The following is a 27061-nucleotide window of genomic DNA, read 5'->3' on the forward strand; positions in this document are numbered from 1 at the left end:
TGATACACTGTGTGTGTGCTCGTGTGTGTGTGTGAGAGAGAGAGAGAGAGAGAGAGAGAGAGAGAAAGAGAATATCAGTGCTCAAAACAGTCCTACAATTTTTTTCCACTTTCCAGAGTTCATACGGTTTGTTGTACAGTGCTTCAGACAGTATTTAAGGATGAATTCTAATATGTCAGAAATTTGCATCAATGTCAAAGCTTGATTTTTGTTTTTAAAATATGTATACAGTTGGTTTGCTTTTTTAAAAAGTTCATTTGTTTTGTCAAGACCTATTTGGAGTACATATTAAAGAATGCACCAAGTTTGGAATTTTAATAAATATACACGGAGAGATAACAGTTGAGTCATTGTTTACATATTGCTGGTTTGTTCCATAGGCGACAAACTGAGCATGTGTGAATGTTGCATATGTCGTCCCACACTCTACGCCTTACCAGTCTGCGGTCACCAAGACACATCGGTAGGTGGTTTGGGAACTTATTTTCACAGGTAAAAATGAAAAGGTCTAGAATGGTGTCCCTCAGGATTCATTGTTTGGGCCTCTTATTTTCCTCATTAATGTCATTCACAGACATGTTGTCAGTGTGACAGCACTGGGCTAAAGATACCAAAACAGAAAGAATTGTCACAGTTAAAGCTAATGAGTGCCCAAAAAAAAAAAAATTCAACTTATTTCAGGTACTCAGTCAACAGACAGCAGATCATCTGTAATTTACACAGCAATCTCATTGGGTTGAGAGATTTCACATTTAAAGTCTCAGGAAGTTCACTCTGATCGATGGTTTTTAGATTCATGTTCATTATTACAGTACCCTTCCCCCCACCCAACACACATACACTTTTCTTTAGAATATAGTCATTATGATTTGGACTAAACACAAAAAATGTTTGGATAAACTATGTATGTTTTTTTTTAAAAAAAAACAACAAAAAAAAACTAGAACACAGAAGCTGGTAAACAGAAAGAATTCACTGACATCATGTTTTCTAATATCAAAATAAAGTGTTTTATTGGAGACAACGAGTGTGAGAGACATTGTGTAGCCTTGGAAACAGATGACGTGACCCCAGACTGAGACGATTTACACAGCCACGCCAGATCTTCTCTTTTCTCAGTATGAAAAGCTAAACCCTGGTTCAATGCTCTGTCTGACACAGACAGTAACAATGCTCAAAGACAGAGAACGCCAGTCTGTGTGTGTGTGTGTGTGTGTGTGTGTGTGTGTGTGTGTGTGTGTGTGTGTGTGTGTGTGTGTGTGGGAGGGAGGGGGGGGGGGGGGGTAATCCATTTATGAGTCTCTCTTAAAAAAAAAAAACAGCTCTCCACTTTCTGCAAAATCAATACAAATTCAGCCCTGACCATCTTTAAAAAAAAAGTGCACTTCAAACTGCTCTAAAACTTCATTGGACTGACACCAAAAGGTAGCGAGACCAAGGAAGGTCCTGCACATCTGTGGCATGTTAGTACTAACATCCTTCATTTTTTTTTTTTTTAAACACAAACTCCTCTTAACGGAAATAGCCAACCAGCCTCGTAAAATTTAACACAGCATTAAAGCCAGAATCCGTGCTTCCGGAACCTTCAAACGTCGGTCGTGAGTGGACGGAGCTGGTGATGATATGACCAGTCACGTCCATATTTGGTGACAACGGGATCTCACTCTGACTAATCACAGGCTGAAGAGCTTTAGTAGAGACGGAAGTCTGACCAACAGACACCTGGTACAGCAGGACTGTGAGAAACATGGCAGTTCTGAAAGCCAAGCTCAGTAGAAGGACATTGGTTTTTAATGTTTTATCACTACAACGTACTTCTTGTGCAGCACTGGGACCACCAACTTTCCCAATCTCAACCCACTGACTACATTACATTTCTTGGTGCTTAAATTTGATTTTTCCGTTCTTTTATCAAATGAACTGAACGCTCAAAGCTCGGAATAGTTTCACAAAAAATTTGCTATTATACATCGAATGCCTCATTACCTCCCCAAAAATAAGCAAGTATAAAAAAAAATTATGAGTGGAAAAAACCCCAAAACGTGCTGAAAAGGAAAAGAAGATAAAGAAAGAGAGAAAAAAATGCCATTGACTGGTCATGTCTCCTTGCTTACTGTCGGATCTGAAGACGTTTTAGAGGCACATATTTTAACGGCTGAAAGTTCTGCCATTACCCATACAGTCGTCTCACACACACACACACACACACACACACACACATCCACACAGTGCACAGTTACAGACATACATTCACATCCGTACACACTTCTGATTCAGACATGAGGTATGGAATCCTGACAGTAAGGTTGAGACGAGACATGGGGATTTAGTAGGGGAAAAAAAAAAAATTAACTGAATTTTTAAGCAAAGCGTCAATCCAAGCGTTACGCTTCTGCAGTACACAGATTATAGTTACAGCATATAAACATACTTATATATTTATATGTACACACAGTATAGAAATCTGTGTAGTCGACTAATTTACATTTCTTTACATTCATTACATTTTACATTCAGAGTGGGGATATTAGACATCTACAATCCAGGCAGTCTTACACCTGTGCAGACCACACACTGACCATCCTTTTCTCTCTTTAAACCTCAGTCACAGCCGTCGCAGGTCCGGCTCTTACACACGCGACAAGATGGAACGGGGACTGTGAGATTGGTTTTTCATACGTCTGTCAGATGACTCGCCGAGAGGAGCCGTCCAGTCAGCTCCCTTCCCCACTGAGAGAATGTAAACCATCACATCCTCGGATGACGCCAGTGCAAACACCACCCAATAAAAGTTACCAGACACTTTATGTGTGCACTGTCATTCTGTCATTTCATAGCAAAAGTTAAAAAAGGAGGAGGGGGGGTGGGGGGAGTGGGGGCGAGAGAGAGAGAAGAATTCGGAATTCAAAGCAGAAGAAAGTCGCAGGTTTGTGGTCAAATCTGTGACATTATCAGTCATCTAGTGCATCGTCTGGGCGGTTGACAGGGCTCTGCAAGACCCTGCTTTTGCAAGGATCTGCTTTTCGCGACGTTTTTCAAAGTGGGAGGACTGGATTCAAAACGGGCCGTAACCCAGTCTGGTCACGTGGGTCCTTCCGAAAGACTCTCGGTGGTCTTTATTAGAGCTGTGTTACTGAATCACCTGTGATTTTACAGCCGAAAATATGTCCTCTCCTTCCCTCCGCCCGTTATCAGCCTGTCTCACGGCTCGATTTGGGTTTTTTTTTTTCCAGATTTGGACAGGTCTCTGTTTTTTGGCGTAGCCTACCAATTGGTGCCATCTTCTTGCATTTCTGCCCATGTTGGGGTCCCACTCCACTCCAACCCCAACCCCTCAGCCGTCGACAACGAGAAAGCGACGAGCGTGAGGCTGCTGATGTCACAGCCCTGATGATGTCACAATGGCTCGCCCCAGCGCCCAGTCACAAGCAGTTGGTTATTTCCGCAGGTCTAGAACACAAACCTGGCAGCGCAAAAAAGAACTATCATTAGCTTCATCACTGGATGCGTTAAAACAAGATAGCTTGTCTCAAAGCTATCACGTTACATATCAATTGGAATGCCATTAGTTATGTCTGTAACATAAAAAACTCTGGGATGTTCACATGTAACTGATGGACTGATCGATTTGACTTACTGATCCATCAGAGGCGCTGGCTCCAACTTTGTCTCCTGTGCTGTTCCAACAGACCTCGAAAATGCCTCCGGTTCCCCTGTAGCTGTTCACTAAAGCTCCGCTCTGACACAGACACACAACACCAAAAATAAAACAAACAAACAAAAAAATTAGCATCCTTTCACTACAAAATTACCATCAATTCTCTACCAAAACGTCACTGTCAAATAAGGGCTGTGTCCCTGTAAAAGTCACCGCCACTGTCATTATCCATCCACGATCAGTTCACCATCTAATCTCTGTACTCCCTGACTTCAGCCTGAGAGACAAAGCCCCTGACAGTGGCCCTGAGCGACTCACCGTGGTGTTCCAGATGTGGACGCACTTGTCGAAGGATCCGCTGGCCAGGTACTTGCCGTCGGGGCTGAAGGCCACGCTGTACACGGGCTCCTGGTGCCTGGTCAGCGTGTGGACACACACGCCCCGATCCACATCCCACAACCGCACCGTCGAGTCAAAAGAAGCACTGAGAACAAAAAAAAGAACACAGGATTTCATAACCTCATTACACCCCTCTGCCATTCGTAGGAGCTCAGACCTCACTCTTAATGTGGTCCCACAGGTCACGTGACTTTATCAGCGCCATAGTATGGAGTCTGTCCTCCGGTGTGGTTTCGTGTCCAAAGACAGTGATGGGTGTGTGAGTTTCAGGTTTGAATTTCACCCTAGTTTACCGAGCCACTCTGTGGGCAGAGTTTCAAGGCTTTACAATTCAATATCTGCCTCCCTAGAAAAAGCGACATTTCAAAAATGCCAGTCACAAAATCCTCGCTTAGCTACAGAACTTGATTTCCTCGCATTGTTTGTCCATTTAATCACATGCACAGCGCCAAGTTTGTTAGCAGCGCGAGACTTGAGCGAGTGCGAGAAAGAGATTTTTTTCTTTTACAAAACCTGTTAACTGGATTGCGAGTGTTAATTAGGGGGCCGGCGTGAAACCCTCATTTCACACATATTAATCACTATGATCATTATGGCTGAGAAAAGCTGGATTGTTTTGGACAGATTTGGCTGGATTGTGAAAGTGGATGAATTAATCACTCATTAAGTACATTCTAAGGGATGCTAAAATAAACAATAGGCTTTTCTGTGAGTCTTCCATAAAGCCAAAGAATTATCTATTATTATTATTATTATTGTGATGATGACTTTTATTATTGTTGAAGGAATCATCTTCACATTCCCAGTTAGCACAACCACCCAAGGAATTTAGGAGCTTCAGTGAACCCCTGTTTTCTCCCAGTTAAAGCTGTGTGTGTGTGTGTGTGTGTGTGTGTGTGTGTGTGTGTGTGTGTGTGTGTGTGTGTGTCAGAGGTTTATTTCTCCAGGCTACTGTTAGATACTCGCCCTTAGGGCCAGTATAACAAACCAGGACAAGAATTCCCTTATGCAAGACCACTCTCCCATTACACACACACACACACACACCCTTTTTGGTGTTCTGTAGAGTGGGACAGAGAATGAGAGAGAGCACAAAGAGGGAGAGAGAGAGAGAGAGAGAGAGAGAGAGAGAGAGAGAGAGAGAGAGAGAGAGAGAGCGTGAGACAGAAACTGAGAGAGGGGACACTACCTGGCCAGCATGACACTGGAGTTGGGGTTGTTGGTGCTGGGGCCAGTGGGGCTCCATTTGATTGTATAAATCTCCTTACTGTGAGCCTGCAGGTCATGAACACACCAGTCCTGCTTCATACTCCAGATCTGAGAGAGAGAGAGAGAAAACCAGTGCTCTATCACACCATACAAAACTACAGCCTTATCAAAAACCTCGTATTACACGGTGTGTGAATGACATATAGAGTGTGTGTAACACACATGCAGTGTGTGTAAAATATATGCCGTGTTCATGGATATGCAGCAGCTAACCATATCCTGCGTTTCTCCTGCACAGACAAGGAGTTAAGGCCCAAATGAAAATGACCAGATAAGTTAACGTCAACACCATCTGACCGAGGTGAGTAAATTTAGAGCGGCCCAGACCGGCTGGCAGACGTCAGAGACACACACACACACACACACACACAATACCTTCAGAGTCATGTCGTCTGAGCAGGAGGCCAGCAGCATGCCTGCAGGGTCCCACTTAATCGCATTCACTTCATTCTGCAACAACACAAATAACACTGCACTTTCATTTTCATTCCACACTAACCTCTTTTCCATACAAAACTACCATATATATTTACGCACTTTTCCATAGGCTTGTTAAATGCAGGGAGAAAACACACCATAAAAAAAAAAAAGAAAAAAAGAAGGCTTTCAATTCAGTGGGCTAAATAGAGCAAAACTCATTTGAGGTTAAATGCAAACACACATAAACATGTCCGCCGGCCAAAAGCTGAAATGAGTTTCCACTTATACATCTGTTCATCCATCTCTTTATCCCGGACCTTGTGCCGGCCCACTCTGAGGGCGGGCCGTGCCAGGTCACAGGCCCGGGGGTAAAAAAAAAAATCCCCGAACTCTTACCGTGTGGCCCTGGAAAGTCTTGAGCGGCCGGTCGCTGCCCAGTCTGCAGACGTGAATACACATGTCTGTACTGCACGAGGCAAACGTCGTGTTGTTCTGCCAGTCCACGTCCAATGCCGGCGCTAAAGAATACAAAAAAAAAACGAAAAAACAAAAATAAAACACGCGCAGAAAGCCACTCAGACTGCACAGTGGTGGTCAGTTAAATAGAACCAAAAGGTCCCTCTCAGAACTGCTGGACCAATTCTGTTGTATTCTGAAACTTCATCAGTCTGGACTCTTTCATTTTTCTTTAGTTACATAAGAGAATTCTCTCTCTATGTTAGTCTCACGTGTCTGTTTTCAGTGTTTGTTGCGATTGCTGTGCTGACATTGAAGGGACAAGATCTCTACTGTGGGTGGGGAGATCCATGAACATGATGAAAAAATATCTGAGGATGATACAAGCCAATCAGTGAATTAGAGGGAGGGGCATCAAGTGGTGACACTGGTCTCCATGGACCTCATTTGTGGATCATTTCTCTCAGCATTAGAAAAGCTATTGGCTAGCAAGAGGTTGACAACTATTCCCCCTGTGACGCCACATCCATGACGACTGTCTTCACGAGAGTGGTCTCCAGGCCCCGCCCAGGTTTTCCCAAGTGGTCCCCGGGCCACGCCCAGCTTACCTGAGTGGAAGGGGAACTGTTGTTTGGCCTCGCCTGTGTGCGCGTCCCAAATGATTGTCGTCTGTAGAGAGGAGAAATCAACACTTACTGAGCAGAGGTATGTGCCAGGCGCTCGCGATTGAAATGAAAACACCAAAGCTGGTGTGAGTGTGTGTGTGTGTGTGTGTGTGTGTGTGGGGGGGGGGGGGGGGGTAGTGTCAGACAACTCATCTGTCTGGCAGCCTGTTAATTAGCACCTCTAAAAGTGTAGTTGGCTTTTGAATATTTTTAAAATGCCTACATGGAGCGAATATTTAAGTTAAAAAGAGAAAACTTTTGCTGTTTTCATCTCAGTTCGGCCTTGTATTGTTCAAACAATGGGACCAGATGCAAGATTCATCCTGGCTCTTTTTGTGGGCTTCCAGTGAGAGAACAGCATCCAAAACAGTCACTGCCAAAAATCACAATTCCACTCAGACCTTTGTTGTGGATTGAGTGCTCTTTTATCGCTGACATTTTCGGATGACCTCTCTCCTACCTTATCCACTCCTGCACTCAGAATACAGCTCCCCTTCTTGTTCCATTTCAGTGCAAATATGGGGCCTCTGTGTTGGCCCAAGGTGCTGGCCAGATTGCCTGTTTAAAAAAAAAAAAAAAAAGAAAGAAAGAAAGTAAGTCAAGTGGAAAAGAAGTGTAGTAATTGTGTTATGGATTTAGCTTCAAGCTTAAATATTCCTCGAAAGTAGCGGGAAATAAGCTGAGGCATTTTTCAAAGAAATTAATTCAATCTTAAGCAAACATACCATCTTTTGTCCATATTCTCGCAAATCCATCATAAGACCCTGTCGCCAGAAGGGTCCCTTCGCTCTGCAGGAGGAGGAGAAAAGCAGTCACTCATTTAGTCACTCTGATTAAGCTGCTGGCGTTTCAACACAGTGTTCAGCTCAACATCCTGCATTCAGATCCTGCAGGGTGAAAACTCTGAGTACCAAAAGCACTGGCTATCAGTGGATCGCGGTGGTGGAGAAACTGATGGTGCGAATAGGGAGCCCAGACGATAATTCATATATTTTGGGAAAACTGGATACGAGTTTTCATAGGATTGGTGACAAAGTGTTTCGACATAATCTACGTCACATCTACTTTCTAAACACCCAGGGAAAAAAAACGAAAAAAAAAAAACCAACTTTGACTCAGGAAGCCAAGAAGCTTCCACGTTGCCACTTTGCTTTTACACTCCCTTCACATGTGAACGCGTGGATGGGTGTCGAGCACTCACGTTCCAGTCGAGGGAGGTGACGTCTTTGTTGCTAGGCACGTCCTGGCCCCCCTCTCGGATACAGTGGCGGAGCACCAGCTGGGTGGAGCCGCTGTTACTGTTTTCACTCAGGTTCCAGATCCGTGCCGTCGAATCGCCCGAGCTACGACGAGCCAATCAGAGACAGAGGATCCCCAGATCAATCCAACCAATAAAACAAGACAGTCCAACACATTTTGTGTATACTATAAATATCTTACATTTACATGAAAACAGCATAAAAAAAAAAAAATTACATATAGCGCTGACAACAGTATTCGGTAACCTTTCAAGTCTGTCAAAAGACGATTACAGTAAACACTGTTTTCACTGTGCAGTTTTTTAGTATCTGGGGCCTGAGTCAATTTTCATCAGTGGGGCAGTGCAGCGCCCTGCTCCGTCACAGCAGGGGCGGGTCCCGAAGGAGCCGCCGAAGCAGGCTCTAGAGGGTCAGACTCACCCTGAGGCCAGCAGGTCGGTGACAGGGTTCCACGCGCAGATAAAGACCTCTGACTCATGCCCTCTGAGAACCGTGGCCTTACTGGCCGGGATCTCCACCTCCCCGTCGATCTCCATGGCCTCCGAGTGGTCGTCTGTCAGGAGAAAAGGAATGTGGTTGGCATATCAACAGGCTTCCCCCTGCTCCCAAGTCTGCTTCACTACTGTCTCGTGTTAGGTCTTCAGTCTGCAAGCAGCGTGGGGTTGCCACATGAGACTACTCACAACAGAAAAAAAACTGTTTTTGTCTGAAACAAGAGCTGAGTCATTTCTTCAACCTGTACTGACCAACCCTACAGGGAACACTGGCTTTATCAGTGGCTTTGTTTGTCCTCTAGCCATTTGTCCTTACGCCGACCCAGGTTTCAATACATGCAAACATCACATACTCTGAGTTACTGATGTCAACAATTCAGTGGCCATGCAAAGAACTGATGATCCTCACACGGTGTTTGATGAAAACTAAACTTTAAATATGAGATCTCCGTTTTCTCTGTCACGATCTGAATCTCTCGGGGTAGCTTATACTCTGCAAATTCAGACTTTGCTGCATCCTGATGACTCTTGAACAAAGTTACTTCCTCCACAATACACAAATTCATCCTGTTCTCTCAAAAGATTGACTACAATAATGCAGTTACAGATGGCAGCTCGATATATTTCAAATCTTTCTAATATGTGATATTGCTAGAACAATCTTTAGTATGTTCTGTCACATATACTGCAAAATGTTAGAAAAGCTCTTGTACTTATCCCTTGTCTTAAGCATGTGAAGAATTACTGTCACACAAAAGTGACCAAATTAGACTTCATACTCAATCCACTCTCCACCAGATAACTGCTGTTGTCTTCAATGATGCATGACTGCATTCAACTGAGCTTGAGGTCTTTATTATAATCATTACAAAAATGGTTTGACAATAGTTCAACTAAGTGCCTCAAGAAGGCTGTAACTACAGTCTCTAAGGTGAAGAGCTCTTTAGAAACCAGCTTAGTTCTTCCTTCTTTAAAGAAAAAGCCATTGCTCAGACTTTAAAGGCCCCATCCGTTTGGAGTAATTACAGGCCTTTTCCAAAGCTACTTCTTTAATCTGAAGTCTGGAGGGGGGAAAAAAACTGTCACCAAACGATTGCTAAGTCGAAACTTCATTATTCTCAAGAAATTTCACGAAATGTCATTTTGGAATCCAATACAAAGCACCGCAATGGGTCTCCGTAACTTCAGGAATGATTTACTTATGATGTCTGAGAACACCGTATCCTCTATTTCTCAGGGTTGCCTTGACACAATGTGTCATTCTAGTTTTATAGATGGTGTTATTATTTAACTGGAAATGACTGGCCTTGTCCTTACGGGCCCTGTCTGTCTGTCAAATAAAACTTTTCACTGGCTTTTAATGATGTCATATTATCATTAGCACAACCAACGTGTGGCATGCCCCAAGGCTAAGTCCGAGGTCCAATTATATTTACAGTTCACATACTCACACTAGTAAACTGCCCCCGATTTTTATTTTTGTGCCAACAATGCTTCACCATATCTTCCCATGAATCGAAACACTGCACGGAGAGGAAAACGTTTACTTCCATCTTGAGGTCACAGTGTCGGATGACCCCAAATTTTTCTTCAGTTAATCACAGAGAGGCATGAGATTAGAATAATTGCTCCAAAGAGTACATCAAATGAAATTAAACCTTTCACAGTTACTTTTGGAACAGCATACTTATTTCAAATGTAAAAACCTATTTGTAAGATTCCCTGACTCCAAGCTCACTTTAGAACAGAGCACTATGAGCATTTGTGCAGTTGTGCTCTGGTTTCTCTGCTGAAACGTATTTGCATGCCACTTCTCTAATTTTACTTCATTTTAATGCTTCGAAAAATTTTCATAACACAATTATTACTGAAACGGAGAATACAAGGACATCCGGATGTGACTTCTTTATTTGCGTTGCGCAAGATTACACTGACAGACATTTGCTATCTGTGTCTCAAGCTCTGAGGTTCCACTTGATACACTGCTCTCAAGTTCCTCCACATCTAAACCACAGCCAAAGTGTTTTAGAGTAATTACAGAGAGACACACACACACACACACACAGAGAGAGAGAGAGAGAGAGAGAGAGAGAGAGAGACAAAGAGAGAGGGAGAGAGACAAAGAGAGAGGGAGAGAGAGAGGGACAGAGAGAGAGAGAGAGAGAGAGAGGGAGAGAGAGAGAGAGAGAGAGAGAGGGACAGAGAGACAGAGAAAGAGAGAGAGAGGGACAGAGAGACAGAGAGAGAGAGAGAGAGAGAGAGAGAGAGAGAGAGGGACAGAGAGAGAGAGAGACAGAGAGGGAGACAGAGAGAGAGAGAGAGTAAAAGAGTGTCAGGTTTAGGATATTCCCTTACTCAGGCCATGCGTGCCGTTCTCTTCGCCGTTAACTGTGGGTTCGCCGTTTCTGGTTGCATTCTGGTGATTGCCGCCGGTCGTAGCCGTGGCGATGCCGGCCGCCTGTTGTTGGGCGAGTTTTTCTCTGAAAGCCTGCTGCCGAGTTTGCACCACGTCAGGCATGACAGCATCGATCAAGGACAGCGACTCGATCGGCCGCCCGTCAAAAACAGTGCCATCCTGAGGGAAACAAACAAACAAACAAAACAAACAGCTGAGTGGAAAACTAAGTTATATTGATGAATATAAATGCAGCCCTTCTCTTTTTAAAATCATGACGTCATTTGTCAACTATTTGATCGAACCTCGTTGATGCTGATCTCGGCCTCCACATACTGAAGGCCTTTCTGAAGTATGGAGATGAGAGCAGCAGGGGGCACTAGTGTTCCATTGATGTTTGATTGGCTGATGTGGCTTTCGATGCCAAAGGTGAAGGCAGAGTGTGAGAATCCTGGAACAATCCAACCAAAGTCCAGTCAGTCAGATTCCCAACACGTGTATGCATGCACACACATGCATGCACACACAAAGAGAGAGAGAGAGGGCTTTCACAAATGCAGATTATAATCCTGAGTAAAATAATTGGCCTTTTAAAATCCCCAGAACTGTTCTGCGTTTCAGCCAAACTGCATGAAGTGACCCCAGCCTACTTCACATAGCTGAAGCACAAATCTCTGTTTCAGTACATGAAAAGGAGTGGGCAAAACACACACACACACACGAACACACACACGCAAAACCCCTCTTTGATGGGCTGAAGTACTCTCCACAGTAAAGTACTCACCTGACTCCTGCAGATATCTGTAGACCAGAAAGTTGACTTCATCACTTGTTATACTCATCTTAGCACCTCAACGTGTGAGGCACACAGGGAGGACTGGCCTACTCTGAGAGAGAGAGAGAGAGAGAGAGAGAGAGAGAATTACAATTACATTTACGTGTCTTGTTCTAAACCATCCGTGCCCCGTCATCCACCCTTGGTAACACTATTAGTTTTAACATGAACTACAAACCTTCCTGTCACATTCCTAACATGCAGTCATATGCTATATCCTCCTTTACCCACCAGTAGTCACCTTTTTTCTACTTATTAGCACTGTCTAGCTCAACAGCATGCCACAGGATCTGCACAAAGTATAGGGAAGTGAGTGAGTGAGTGAGTGAGTGGGTGAATGAATGATGGAGTGAGTCAGTTGCCCAACTGGTGGTTCTGCCTTAGTTGTAGTTCCTCGATGAACTATCTGACCTCACCTACACACTATGGGAAATCAGGGCAGCTCTGCCCGATGTACTAACACGAGGATGCAGATGTTGATTTTTTAAGGAAATGAAAGTGATTGCGTGATGCCATCTTCCCCATTTCACTCATTTGAAATGGCGCAATTCTAAGAAAAGCTGAATAAGCATTGTGTGTGATTGAATTTCATGAAGAGGTTTTCAAAAAAAAAAAAAAAACCCTCAAAATATCTCAGTTCTTCTTCAAATAATGTCATTACTGATGATCCAGATAACACATACAGATAATATTCATCAAAAAAAGCTCTTATACACTTTGTTTCACTTCCACAGATTCACCAGTATGTAATTCACATAGACATGAACTTAAACTCCAAACCAGAACTACGTTTTGTTCCCTGATCATTTGAAAAAGGTATCACTTATTGACACTTCATTTAAATGTGAAGAAAATTCCTGCACAACAAGCTAAAAAATGTTTAAAGCCTCACCTACTAAGTTCACAACATAAAGTTTACTAATGTGTAAGCAGACAGATTCTGAGCATTAAGTATTCCATTTGTGACAACTCACAGTTTTTAGTTCCCCCTCTTAGTAAAACTTTAAAACCAACAGTGGGTTTAGCACAAACCATAATGGTGTGTTATATCATCAGATCCAAAACTGGAAATGATACTTTCTAACGCATGTACAACCACACACACACACACACAAACACAGAGACCACATGTTTCACCACACACACACACACACACACACACACACACACACACACACAAATGTTCTGAGGAGGAATTCAAGATAGTACAACGTTGCCCAAACCCAAATTTTTACCTGGAGGCTTATCACAGCCGAGCACCACAAACCTAAAAAGAGCTGACATGTAGAGCACACCCAAGGGCCCAACACACACTTCAAACTAGGCGAGGAGCTTTCCCCGCATTGGTCTCATAGCAACAAGCTTGAGCAAGTGCACAGCAGATAAGTAATGTTTGTCCCAAATGTCGCAGGGCACAGTGCCAGTGGGGAGTCATGCATGTTACCAACTGTAATTATTCACCTTTTCACCTTGAGGTCTTCTTTCAGATGAACACACGGTTTTATTACGGAGCAAGCAGACATTGTGTTTCAGTGGAAAAACAGATATTATCCCTAGAACGGATTCCAGGCCTGTCATTTCTTGTGGTCCAATCAAAAGCGTACTAAAATATTTCCTGTCTAGCAGTGTATTAGCGATCATTATTTTTAATCTCAAACTCAATATCTGTGCCTGCCAATTAAAACTGGGAGTCGGTACTATGAAAATAACTCAAACACCCCCTCCACCACTGGAAATTAACAGCAGCTGTAAAAATGCAGGAATTCTAATTTTTTTGGGATGCGTTCCGTGGTGCTTCCATAGTCTGCTGCGGCACTGCAGGACTGTAGTGGATAGTCTTCCAACAATATTCTTCTTTTTTTTTTTTTGCTCTTATGTAAATAAAGTCATTAATTCTAAAAATGTCCTTTAATGAGGACAAAAGCCAGTCAGCAATGGTCTGCCTACTGTCTCTTCTCCCTTGCCGCGGCTGTCTGGGCTTGGTTTCGCTAGGCAATCGGAGAACCGCGTCCCGTTCTGCTGTCACTGCTCCTTTTGGTTAATTACATGACAAGAGCGGCCCGCTATGGCTATCTGCATCAAAGCCGCCGCAAGCTGCTGTCTTTTGTGTCCTGCCACCACTCTGTACCACACAAACCGCCAACATAATTAGCCTGCAGCCCGGAGGGACTTGTGTCCTAGTGGAACAACTGTGCTACACTAATCTAAGTATCAGATGGGCTTATGACAGAATCATCGATTACACAGTTCCCCTGGCATTTAGGCTACCTTTTTTTACAGAAAATGCTGCCTCTCACTGGGAATTGTGCACAAAAATCTTATATGGGTATTTGTCTTCTTCCTCCGTGTTACTCTTATTAGTCCACGTGAGATAGTGGGAGTGTAAGTGTTTAGGCTCTAAATGAAGCGTGAGAAAGGTTGGGAACGACATCCCAGCCTCGGTAACCTTAAGAAGTAGCCGACAGTTGACAAGAAGGACAAATTTTATTTTGAAGTTAGTCAGCAACACAAATCAGCCTGCCTAAAACTGTGCGCAAACTGGTAGATTAAAAACCGTTACACATAGTAAGATGTTGACATGTCATGGGGAGTGGGGGTTACTAAGGTATCTCATTTTAGCCATATTTTAAGGCAGCGTCTCATGTGTTTGTAATTGATAGAGCAATCCCAAAGTCCAATGGGCGACGATGAGTTTTCTTGAAAATTTCCATTAAGGATGGTGCTAGGTTGTTACGATCCCTTTGTCAGATGTATTAGTTGGCTAACTGTAGCTTACCATCCCAGCTAAGTGAGACAGACATGGACAATTAGGTAGAATTATGGGCATTCATAGGTGCTTCCATAATTGGCACTAAAAGTGGCAAGAATAGGTTTCATGTCGATTACATTTGGACAGGCGCTGACTGCTGAGCTCAGTAAACACCTGTCGCACGCAAGAGGCAGGAAGGACTGGGGATGTCGGCCTAGTCGCTGTTTAACTAGTGAAGTGTCTCAGTAAGGTGTCTTTTAAATGTCCATTTCGGTTAAGACATGGCCAACCTAAGCAAGTTCCTGACACACGCACTGGCTTCATTTTTTGACATTAAACCTCATTGTTCAGACAGGATAGCATTTTGAGTGTATTTTTTTTACTCTGTGATTCCCAAAGGTCAAACAAATACCGAAAACGGTGTTTGCCCACATGATTCTACTTGACGTTTTTCTCAGGAACAAACAAGACGACCCCAAAATAAGAACAATCTACCAATTATGCAGTCAAAGAACCATCTATTTGACCTTGGGCTAAACTTGCCATCACCTGTGGCAACAAACGTAACAGTAACAACCAATAGACAATGAGTCGATTTTCTACCTCTTTTTTGACACTGATTTTGATGCCAACACCGATAAGTTGAGAATCATGTTGCCTTGGCGTGTAAAACTGCTTGCTGTGTCCATGTCTTTGAAAGGGTCTGTTCAGCATTCAGTTTACAGCCACAACTGCCATGTAAAATTCTTCTTGACTGACAGGCAGTTTGTGCCGGAGATGCTCACAAGTCATTTTTTGCACATCCAAGTCAAGTCCAAAGTCTTTGAGCTAGAGTCCAAGTCAAATCTCAAGTCTTTGAGGGGCAAGTCGCAGTCAAGTCTCAAGTCTCTTATGGTTGCAATGAGCATTCTATCATCTGCGGCATGCCATCTGGTCTGCTTAGAACGCTGCATTGCTATATCTAAGGAATTCAAAGCATGCACTGCACCATCATCACACCCTTATCTATTCGCATACAGTATCAGGACTGATTAGTTGTTTGGTATATGATCACTTTAAATGGGCTATTGCAATGCAACATGAAATAAAAAAAAAAACACAAGATCAAAGCTTTCCTTCAAGAGGTTAATAACTGTATTTTGCAATATTTTTGTCATTTTTTTGTTCTGCACACACAGGATACGCAGTGTTGCTCGTCTGTGTTGAGCATCAATTACCAAAGAGCAGAGTGAGTAACAGGCTAATGTTAGATAGCTGATACTGAGCTAACATGTTTGCGAATGCTGGGATCAGACTACACGATATTTTTGTCTTTCACGATGGCCACTATGTCAGATTAGGTAATCATAGTGCCATAGATTCTTGCTGTGTCTTGTCCGGGAGACTGGCAACACTACAAGTATGACTCTGAGCAATCATCGTATGCTGCCTTTCAAGACCTTGCACAAGTTCATAGGTCGTTGGGGAGGACGACTGTCATTCATCCTATTGGTCAATGTCAAGGAACGTTGACCAATAGGATGAATGGGAGATGTCAAATTCTGACTTGCTAGACTTTTTGTGTCATGTATCGTGTTTCGTTGCCGGTTGTCCCAGACGCCACATCGCTGTTCTTAGATTATGTCACACTACAAGGGGTAAAAACGTCCGCTCGTCATTCGCAACATTCATATTCGGCCCAATTGTAGAAGTTTGTCCGCTACGACAATATCATGCCAAAATCAGGCTGAAGTCGTGCAGTGTGAACCCGGCATAACCCTCCATAGGTGCTACGTTAACTTGTCTTTGACATCACCAAGTGACTGACAGATCTATCAGTCATTTTGAGGTGCCGGATAAAATCTGATGTGGTTGATCGATCATCCTTTATTTTGATACCGCACACCTTGTGGGAAGGCATTATAGCCGAAGTTTAATGGCACAGCAGCTGCAGGTGTGATCGCCATGGTCACGGTGTTGTTGCCGCAGCTTACAGTCATCTGTGGCCACGTGCACGCGTGCGGTTACGCATGATAATAAGGGAGGGAATAACATCCAGCTCATGAGACATTTCTTTAATGTTAACGTGCCAAAACCAAAAAATAAATAAATAAAATAAAGTCCCCCGCCCCCCCCCCCCCCCCCGCGTCCCAAATCTCAGGGCTGAGTCCAGTTTCAAGTCTTTTGAGGATGAGTCTCAAGTCAAGTCTATAGCCAGGGTGCTGATGTATCAGGTGCATTTTAAAGATAAGCTCTAGATACAGTAAACGCATTAGCAGCGGTCAGAAAATTAGACGGTGAATCATCATCGTCGGCCTTCCACTCTTCTCTTGTTCACATGAAACGGGAAAGAACATCTTTACGTCCTCATCAGTATGTCATGGATCAGCATCTCTGGATACTAATGGGCAGTTAAGCTTACATTCTCACACTGCACTTGAATTCTCTGAATAACACACTTTAAATCAAGTTCTAACTACACAGCAAAGTAAAACAAAACGATTTTTCAGTCAGTCAATGACGGTAATTTTCAATCTACAAGAGTAAAAGTGAGAGAAGACAAGTCAGTTTGAAAATACGACAGCTCACACGTGAGCAGGAAGTAAGCTTTGCGTAGCAGTGGGTCAAAAGCTAAAACTGAATAGGCTTGATCAGGCTACATCAATCCGCCAAACCCTCGAACCTAAGACAAAGTACTCCTTAATAACTTCCAAGACAATAGTGACCAGGCTGAACAGACAACACGTCATTTAATTCAATTCAGCAGTGCTTTTTACAATCAAAATTGTCTCAAAGCAGCTTACCAGCAGTCAGTGCCTAAATTTACTGCATTTTAAATCATTTTATTTCAATACACAATGTATGCTGTACTAATAAAATAAAATAAATACCAAATACACCTGGAACGCCTTCATTAAGTAGTGCCAAGAAACGAGCATCAAAGTGATTTTTGAGTGGGGGAAAAAAGTGCGAATAATGACTGGACAGGGTTGCAGATTACACCATTACAATTGGACTAATTTGTCTCTAATGGCCTTCATCACATTTATGTTAACTGGCTGCTAAGGATGGTAATTGCTTTGCGGTGTCTAAACACAGCTGCAGACATCATACCGCTCACTGATGTTCTGTCACCTTGGCTTAAACCGACTCTCAAACCTGAGCCTGAGGTGAAGAACCTGACTCCTAACCAATGTTCAATTTACTGTCTGTTGCTAAGAACCAAAGGTCACCAACGGCACCTACCCATGCCATTATCTCTACAGTGAAAAATGACAAGAAGCCATTAGCAACGAAAGGTGAATGGTCCCATTCATATGAAAGGCCGACAAAACAAGCAACTTCTCACAAGTATGTAAAATGACACTCCAGAGCTACGAGGACTGTGTGCGTAAGCCACAAAGTACGGTGACTAAATGTCAAAGTGGTTTCGAACAGAATCCCAATGGAAGGTTCCATGCGGGACGTAATATCAAAAGATGACATGGAAGGACATCAGTTATCACACTTCCCCCTGCTCAAGAATTCATTTTGACACGTGATTTCCGGTAACCACAAAAATTAAAAACTGACACAGTAGAATAGACGCACAAAGGAAAGCCCTCGTGATAAAAAAAACTCATCTGGATCTCTGTAAATCATGTTGCTATGGTGACAGTCAGCACATTGCATGATCATGGATTTATTGCGCTTTTCATGAAGTATAACAACTTGTGATAACTCCGGCTTAACACCCAGTACTCAGTACTAAGTCTTGTGCCAAAATCTAATTTCTTTTTCAGGTTCACTGGAACTCTAGGCTGGCTCGGGTGCCTTGCCAGCAATTTTGAAATCAATGTGCCATCTTTTTGACCTCTTGTCAAAGTACAGCTTCCAAGAAAAAAATTTAATGATCCTGTAATGCAGATAGATATTCACTCGCAGTCACGCTGCGTAGAGGACGACCTGCTAAGTGAAACGGCTGAAGAGAAAAGGTCACAGAATGATTCTCAAATAAAGGAAATCTCACAAGGCTGCACTGATTTTTGCTTGCTAATCTGCTCTAAAAATAGAATCCGAACAGATTCTGGAGTGGAGCTCAAGGACAAGCCAATGCTTTCCTAGATTACAGAGAAATCTTTAGAAAAATAAATAAATAAGGAGGAGGGGGTGAATTGTGATGACTTGCCTTTTAAAACCTACTTATGTTATACAAAATGCTGCACTGTGTATACTTTAATGCCTCTAACATGCTGAGGAAACTTACTGCATGAGCAGCACATTTAGGGGAAAAGATTAATAGCATAAACTTGATTTCCTGTGCTGACGTAGAGAAAGAGAGCAAAATGTTCACTATGTTTTAAAAATAGACACTGAGAACATTCCTATACTTGGCACAGAAGACAACCTGAAAACAGTGCTACAGTTCTTTTTTTGGATTCATTAAAAAAAAAAAAAAGAAAGAAGAAAACCCTTCTTATTTTGAAAATTACAAAAAAAAAAAAAAAAAAAGAGATAAGTTCTCAAGTTCAGATCGTGACTCTTAAACACAGAGATTATGTGATTAATGTGGAAAACGGGACACTGCTGAGGAAAGGAATTGGGGGTAAAAAAAAAAAAAAAAAAAAAGAAGGAGAGAGAGGGGGAGGGGGCACATTCTGCTTGAGCCTGCCAAAAGCCCAATTTTCTCATGGCCGGTCACCTCCTGACAGATGTGCAAACAAGACCTGGAAGCAGCAGCCATTTTCTCTTGAACTGCTCTGTTGAGTAAAAACCCGCCTTTGATGCCTCTGGATGGGCGGCAGGGCAGTCTCGTCAGTTGGGGGGGAAGGTGAAGAAAGATAGAGGGAAGAGGAGGAGGAGGAGGAGGAGGAGGAGTGGACAGGGAGGACAGAAGAGAGCTAATGAACCCACAAAACAGACGAGCAGGATAGAGACACTCTGGCCATTTCTGCATTACCCTACTTGTTACTCAATGACACATTTCAGCAACTGCAGAGGCCTGCAGCTGAGACTGGGAGGTGGCAGTTGCCAGGGGGGTGGGGGCGGGGGGTGTTGTGGAGGGGCTGATCACCTCTCTCAGTGTTGGCCAGAGGAAACAAACGTTAAAGATGAGCTATCCACTCCTGTCTCAATAGTGTGAAAGGATTTTCCTCCATTGTGTTTTGCTGGGTGTCATCATTCAAAGAACCACAGTAGAAGCTGGTCTTTGCCTCCAACACCCTTCAGCACTGCAGATGACGAACAAACCAAGAAATCTCTAACACGCAGTTTGACAACTTTCAAGAGAGGTTTTTAGAAAGTAACTTTCTTGCATTGTTCAAGTAGAACACACTGACAACACGTTTGTTTGGGAAAAGTTAGCATCTGCCAAAAAAAAAAAAAAGAGAGACTTTAACCACCAAACAGAGCTGCATTCTTGTCCTGACAAGAGCATGGAAACATCTCTGGGCTAAATTTTCCATATGGCGTTGAAATATATAATGACTCACTAATTCCACTGAGCAGCCTGACTGATTTGCCACTCTCTGCAAATATTACATTAGCCGTTTAGCATTACCTAATTACAGAATTAACCACCAGGATACTTTGTCCTTCATGCTATTTGCCACATAGTTCTCAGGACTTTTAGAAACAAAAAACAACATACAGAGAGTTATAACTTCCCCTGAGTATACCTGGCAATGTGCACCAGGACCAGTGCAAAAATATTCAAATGCACGAGTAGTTTTGTTTAGTTATACGTCCAGGTTAAGGAAACCAGTGCATTAGGCTTTATGATGAGCAAACGCTGAATGAGTGAGGAGAAGGTTTGTGCCTGCATGTGATCCCACTGGTAAATTCTGGGCAGAAAATTGCCCTAAAATATTGACACAGCGTGTGGGGACCTTTATTTCAGCAAATACACATTCTCGAATGCACCAAACATGAACGAGGATCCATGACTTCCTGTGGGTCAGCAGTTGCCAGCGAGGTCACACGGGCCAAGAAAAGAGTTATGTTTGAATAGTCAACATAATCGGGGACAATGGAGGAAGCAGCTGTTTGAATCTGAGACACGGCAGAATAACACATAACATTAAACCAGCCTCGTGTCAGTCGTCTCTGGGAGAGTGTTGGGAGCACATAGCTCTGACCTTCTGGTGTGTCTCACACTGCTTCACGTCAATCCACAATGCTGAACACGGCGCGATAATTCACAAGCTGCGATTCATCCGTTAGTCTACCGCCAAAACATCTTGCGTAAGACCCGCATGCAATATCTACCCATACCTTTTTTTAATTTCTTTACATCTCAATAACTCAAATCCAAATAAAGACCCCTTTCTCACCATCACATCAAGTTAAAGAAACTCACAAATGTGAACAGTTATTGTAAAGGCTGCAAATAAAAAAAAAAAGGTGTGCTGTTAGTTTCTTTCAAGCATCAGTTTACAGTCTAACCATTTGAAACTTGTCGCCGAAACCGGTACTCTGCAAGAACCAAGGAGACCCCCCCCCCCCCCACCACCAGAAGTTCTTCTAATTTTGGTCAGGCACAGACACCTCAGTGTAATCACAGCGATGTGATTACATAAGTGACAATGCCCAGAAACCAATGAGCAACAACAGTGTTGCCATGGAGATACAAGAATCCCGCATCTCTTGACAACAGCTGCAAGTGTCAGCCCAAAGCCCATTTGAATCCTCTTTAGCTCCCCACCCCCCCAGTATCTGACACCGAGGTCAGGCAGACACAGCAGGAGGGGTCTGTTGAAATGCAAATCGATATCCGTAGTCACTGGGCCAGTCAAAGCAGCCCTGGACCGTGCACTGCTGAACATAACTGTGGAAGAATCAGAACTGTGTACAAGAATCATGTGGTCATGAGGTACACTACAAATGACTTATGTTTTTCTTATTACAAGAAGAGCCTTGATTTAAACCTGGATACCTGTATTTTACTCATATTTAGTTTATTTTCTTATGGACCACATTTCCAACCTATTGAAAGTCTGAAAAAAACTCTGTCAGAACACTCATTACTGCCAGACACTGATTTAAACTCCACATGAATGATTAGAATAATCCAGAAAGAAATCTACTGCCAACAACTAATCCACGACCATCACAAGATTATACCATTATGATAATATTTAACCAGAGCTACCTACATCAACATGAGATAATAGGAAATTACTGAAATCACAGCTTATGAAAAGACTTTAATATATAAATGATACAAGACAGATCTAATTACAGAGCTGTAGAATGCTGTATACCATAAAACTTGGTATTATTCTCAATTACGATTCTACAACAGGTAAGAATACATCTACTTTTGTCATAAAAAATAGTTTATGTGACTGTAAAGCAGTGTCAAAGGCCTTAGGTCTAAAACAGACAAACTGTTGACTCAGAGAAGCCTCACTGTGCTGTATCCTGTGAGTTAACCTCCTCTGTCAGTGAATCTGCCAACACCAACAGTGATTTGGTGGGTACTGAAACAATGATCCAAAATGTTCCAAAATGACTGAAAATCACACCTCAACATTCTTAGTGACAGCAATGTTAGCTACACTGCTTCAGTCACAGAAAAACATACCAGACTCCCCGCTAACCTTGAGTTAGGAGTCAGAGTTTTATAGGGAATTAAAACCAGGAGGTACAGTTAACTTGTTCTGGGGTTGTAAGGGTTTGAATTTGGATTTCCTTAAAAGCAGGACAGCTGTGACAAAAATCACCGTAAAGAATTTCCTTATCTGAAGAGCAACAACCTGTCTGATTAAAACATCCCTAAAGACAAAACATCGCTGGAGGTCGCAGGGCATAAATACTCGCAGAACCTTCCCATGAATCACAGGGGGTGCAAAATGGTTCTAGTTCCTGGGAGCAGTGGCCTTGGGCTCTTCTCCTCCGCATTGTGAGGAGACTATCAGGATTTATCAGCTGTTAGTAGTTAAAGATCAGGTAATTAACACAGACCAGGTGTGTCCAAGTGTGTCACAGTACATGATGAAAACCAGGTTTCCAGACAGTTCTTCTTAGTCACCTCTAATGTAGGCTCTTACAAAGATGTTACATTACACAACATACAATCGATTAAACTGTCCAAATGAGGATTTCGCAACACTATTTTCACAGCATGTATACAAGAAAACACATACGTATACAAAAAAAAGAGCAATCTCTATACATTAACGTCATGAATATGGTCATTTCGAAAGAGCAATTAGACATGTCATTGTAGTAGTATGGATTTGTACCAGGAAAAAGAAAAAAAACAAAGGACTTTTAACAAAATTCCACACCAGTAAATAGAACTACCCAAGTCTTCCCCTAACGTTACCATTAACTATTAACCTAGTCCATCTGCAATGATTTACAACTCTCTGTTCAAAAGCTAGAGCTATTTACAAGGCCTCCAAACTACCTCTACTGTAAGTCTCTGACAGTGATGCAGATAGCATCGGTGTTGGCTTATGTCTTTACAGCCCTGGTTATCTGAGGAATAGGGATATTATGTGAAGTATGCTGAGCATGTCATCAAAATTTACTGCCATACAATTGTCGGGAAGCCTTAACCACTGAACCCTATTTTGTTTCACTGTGTATCTTTTCAGTGAGACTACATATTAATGCATCACACACACACACTCATATACAAACCCACACCCACACACACACGCACGCACGCACACAGCACACACACACAAACTGAAGCTTTGAACCAATTATCTAGGTCATTGCACACATATAATATACTGAGATAAAAGGAAGCAATCATGAAATGCATACATAAGGAAGGATAATTACGTAACACCAATAGCAGCCTCCAGGGCAAGTTCTGGATCAGAAAAAAATATAGATCACTTTTCATACACCGTGCGGGTTTATAGTTCTTCACCTAGCTCTGCAAACTGAGTGTGTGTTACATTATAAAACTTGTTCTGTTCCATGAGGAAACAGTACAATATTTGCACCAGTCTAACAAGGCGCACATACCATACATTTCTTCTGAAGATGTTTTTAAAGTCGAGCCAGGATAGAACATGATTTTGCTGTAAAGTTACCAACCTGGAGTGATTTTTCCAAACAGAACTACTATGCAAGTTGAATAACCGGAACATATACTGTTTCAATGATAATGCTGAATTTCCCTGTTTCACTTTAGCAAGCTTACATAAGGTGCCCCATTTTTATTCAAGGGGGAAAAAAAAGCCCATATTAGCAGATTCTACTGCTTAACTTTTTCACTTCATCTGCAATAGCACAATCAGTTCAAATCAGCCCCTGACCTTTAGCACAGTCTCTAAGTGACACAGACAGAAGTCTAAATAATTCCAGTATTCAAACTGTCGCTGACGTACAAAAAAAAAAAAAAAGCACCAAACCACAAAAAAGTACAACTGTTATACATCCATTAGTGATATGACAAAGGATGTGTGGAGCAACTGGTTGGGGGTGGATTTACTCAAGAATGACCAGTAACTTTGAGGGGACTCTCACATTCCAGTAACCAAGAGAATTTCTTCCCTCTCTCAAAGTCCACTTCTCACTACACCCAGTCACACCATGCTACACGAGTCACAAGTCATGTCTTTTCAGTCACCCACTTCCTAGAAACACAGAATAGATTTGAATGTTTATCAGAAGCTGAGTAATCAATGGATTTAATTAACAAGAATGAAAACTGAAAGGCAGAAGCGGGGGGTGGGGGGTGGGATACAGGATATGTACTAGTTATAGTATTAGTTATACTATACTAGTTCTATCCAAGCTTTCCCCATTATAGACGGCACAATGACATCAAAGTGTAAACATAACATACAAAATGATAGCCACAGCCATCTCAAACCTGTAACCAGCTGCCATGGGGGTGGGGGGGTTCTAACAGTGTTCTTGTGGCCGATGGAACGGAGGCAACATCTAGGTGCTTTCTACTTTCCATCAGGAATGTATAAACGGCATCAAATACCTGCACCACTGTAAAAATGGACAGCTGGGCAGAGAATGAGGGACATGGAGTTTGGATGAGTCAATAGGAGAGGAAAACCTGCTGGCCGTCAGAGCTGACACCTCAGGCAACCCTTGTCCCAAAATGTCAGATCACCGGGCAGACTAGGCCAAATGTGCCTGCAACTGTGGGATACCTGTGCGTCCTAACGTCTGGTCAAGAGAAACAAGTGTAACTTCTCTGTGTCGACCATAGAACAAACGTAAAAGTACAGTATCTTCACACAGTTACTGAAGTATCCGCTGACTACACATTTACTCAACAGCTTTTTACATTATGAACCATCTTCAAACCAAGAAATTGCCACTCAGCTAATACTAACAGGCCTTGATCCAGATGACGTCACTTTATATTCTTTATATAACAAGAATCCATTGTAAAGCCGTGGTTATCGTTTACGGCTATTCTGCCAGTGATGAACACTAATCTAATGCTGTGTTACTTGTGTCATTTATCTCATCCTGTCACATCTCATAGGGGTTTGAGTGGGAGTCTCAATAGTGAATACTGTCAGATAACAACAACTAAAACAGTCCCTTCCTCAAGTTGGTTCCGTGGTTCACTTTCTGTCTTATGAAAAGAAACAAATATACACGGTATATACATATATTCCAAGAGACGCATTACGGTCGTAACGGATGCTATAAATTCAAACATCCAAAACACTTGTAGGCTCTCCTTAGTAAGTTACATGAAAAACATTGGTATCCTGAAGCATTAAAGATATTGCCGCCTTCTAAAGCATAGTGCTGAAGAGCACTTGATAAGAGACGTAACATTGGTTGCCATGGTCCCACTGCGATCAACAGGTGAGGGATATGGGACCACAGAAGCTAAAGTAGCGAGATACATCACCTGAATTCAGTATTTTTTAACAGAAGACACGAAACATTCCACTCGTTTCGTCTTAACACTATGTATATACGGCAAAAAGGGCTGTAATGATTTAGTCTTTAAAGTAGTCTTTAAAAAAAGCACCATGACATGTCATGTAATCAGGGTAAAATTGTAGGAGGTTGAATTGTTCATTCAGTGTAGCTAAGAGCTTTGGCAAGACGTAAGTGTACATTTTGCCATGCTACTGTCTATAGTAAGCAGCCCAAGTAGAAACAAAATTTTGAGGTGAAAATAAGCATAGCTCTGTGCCACTCGCTCCCCTCCCCCACTCACATGCTTGTGAACTGTCAGGGTGAGAAATTTATCTTTTAAAATGTGCGATGGTTCTTTCATAATAGTTACTGTAATAGTCAAACTAGAGTTTTAGTTGGGACAGTTAGATTGGTATAAATGAAGAACAATTTATTTCTCTACACACAATGGTTGTATTTGCTTATTTGCATACACACACTGTTGTTTCCAAGTGAACCTGGTGCAACGAACATCACAATAATTCTTGCACTACACGTGTTGGCACTGCGTTGACCTGGATAAAGTCAATAACGACAAACAAGAACTCTACACAAAATATCGACAATTGTACGGCAATGATACAAACGTTTGGCACACACTCGCTCACATACACATAAACTAACGTAAAACAGTATTTGACGCTGCAAGTTATTTCCGGATAAAATTGTGTTTCTTACAGTTTACAATGACGCTAACACAAGGGCAGCGCAGAGGCTATAAGAAAGTTTCACTGAATCAATGAGAACGGTAGTTCACCTACCTTCAGTAGTCTGAGAGAGCACGCAGTGAGTGCGCCACCTCTTTGACTTCCACGAGGAAAGCTCCTGTTAACTTCAGTGTGCAGACGCCGACCTTTCTCCCATATTATCCTCGTTTTTGTCAAAATTTGACGACGAGAAAGCTCCCTGGACCTGTTCAGTAGCAAAACAATCGGGGGAGATGATCCTTTAAAAATTACATGCGCCCGAAAACTTCAAACTGAAACTGTATCTCTATGCGTAGACACACTGGGTTGTGCTCCCTCCGTATCACAGCAGATAGCTTTCATAGACAGTCTTGCACTCAGTGTGTGAGTGTGTGTGTGTGCGTGCGTGTGCGCCCGCGTCTGTGTATGTGTGTGTGTGTGTGTGTGTGAGAGAGAGAGAGAGAGAGAGAGAGAGCGGGAGCGCGTGCGTGTGTGTGAGAAAGTGGGTGGGGTGGGGATGGGGGGTGTCAGTGACCTACAATGGAAAAATCAGCACCTGACCTTAAACCTGCTTATTCGCTCGCATTAAGTACCACCCATCACGAAAGTCACCTTAGCTCAGAAAGAAAAGGCGATAAACCGTAAAAGAAATAATACATTTTCACTTTAAGATTTGCGACACGTGTACATATTTACATGCCGCATGAAAATGATCAACAAGACTCTTAGTTCTTAAGCTGGGAAAACAATTTTCTTGTCGCAGCTTTACATCTTTATGCCAAACTAATGATACATTTGTTCATCTGTCCAATAAATCATGGGGTGTGGAGGAGAAGTGACTGAAATCTTAGTGAGCATTATATAAAGCTGCACTAGTTTAAAAATAAAATATTAATTTTGTAACCTCCCTGAT

The 27061-nt window shown here is 42.5% G+C and overlaps 1 protein-coding gene across 1 annotated transcript; it reads right to left on the reverse strand.

Annotated features, from left to right (window-relative positions):
* Positions 1–2839: 2839 nt before the first annotated feature.
* tbl1x (transducin beta like 1 X-linked) lies at positions 2840–26389 on the reverse strand. Its single transcript, XM_030785877.1, has 15 exons — positions 26224–26389; positions 11800–11902; positions 11321–11466; positions 10976–11195; positions 8547–8679; positions 8069–8210; positions 7593–7656; positions 7328–7425; positions 6811–6871; positions 6143–6264; positions 5702–5776; positions 5247–5374; positions 3977–4142; positions 3638–3739; positions 2840–3463 (listed from the first exon to the last, which is right to left on the reverse strand). The coding sequence occupies exons 2-15, from the start codon at positions 11855–11857 to the stop codon at positions 3437–3439; spliced, it is 1542 nt and encodes a 513-aa protein (XP_030641737.1). The 5' UTR covers positions 11858–11902; positions 26224–26389; the 3' UTR covers positions 2840–3436.
* Positions 26390–27061: the final 672 nt, after the last annotated feature.

The sequence above is a fragment of the Chanos chanos genome, chromosome 10 (genome assembly GCF_902362185.1).
Source record: "Chanos chanos chromosome 10, fChaCha1.1, whole genome shotgun sequence".
NCBI classification, from domain to species: Eukaryota; Metazoa; Chordata; class Actinopteri; order Gonorynchiformes; family Chanidae; genus Chanos; species Chanos chanos.

Coding starts and splice junctions, on each gene's coding strand:
- tbl1x (XM_030785877.1), bottom strand. CDS start 11,857: ATGAGTATAACAAGTGATGAAGTCAACTTTCTGGTCTACAGATATCTG. Junction 8,211..8,546: donor ACCGACCTGCTGGCCTCAGG/GTGAGTCTGACC, acceptor GGCTCGTCGTAG/CTCGGGCGATTCGACGGCAC. Junction 7,657..8,068: donor TCACCTCCCTCGACTGGAAC/GTGAGTGCTCGA, acceptor CTCCTCCTGCAG/AGCGAAGGGACCCTTCTGGC.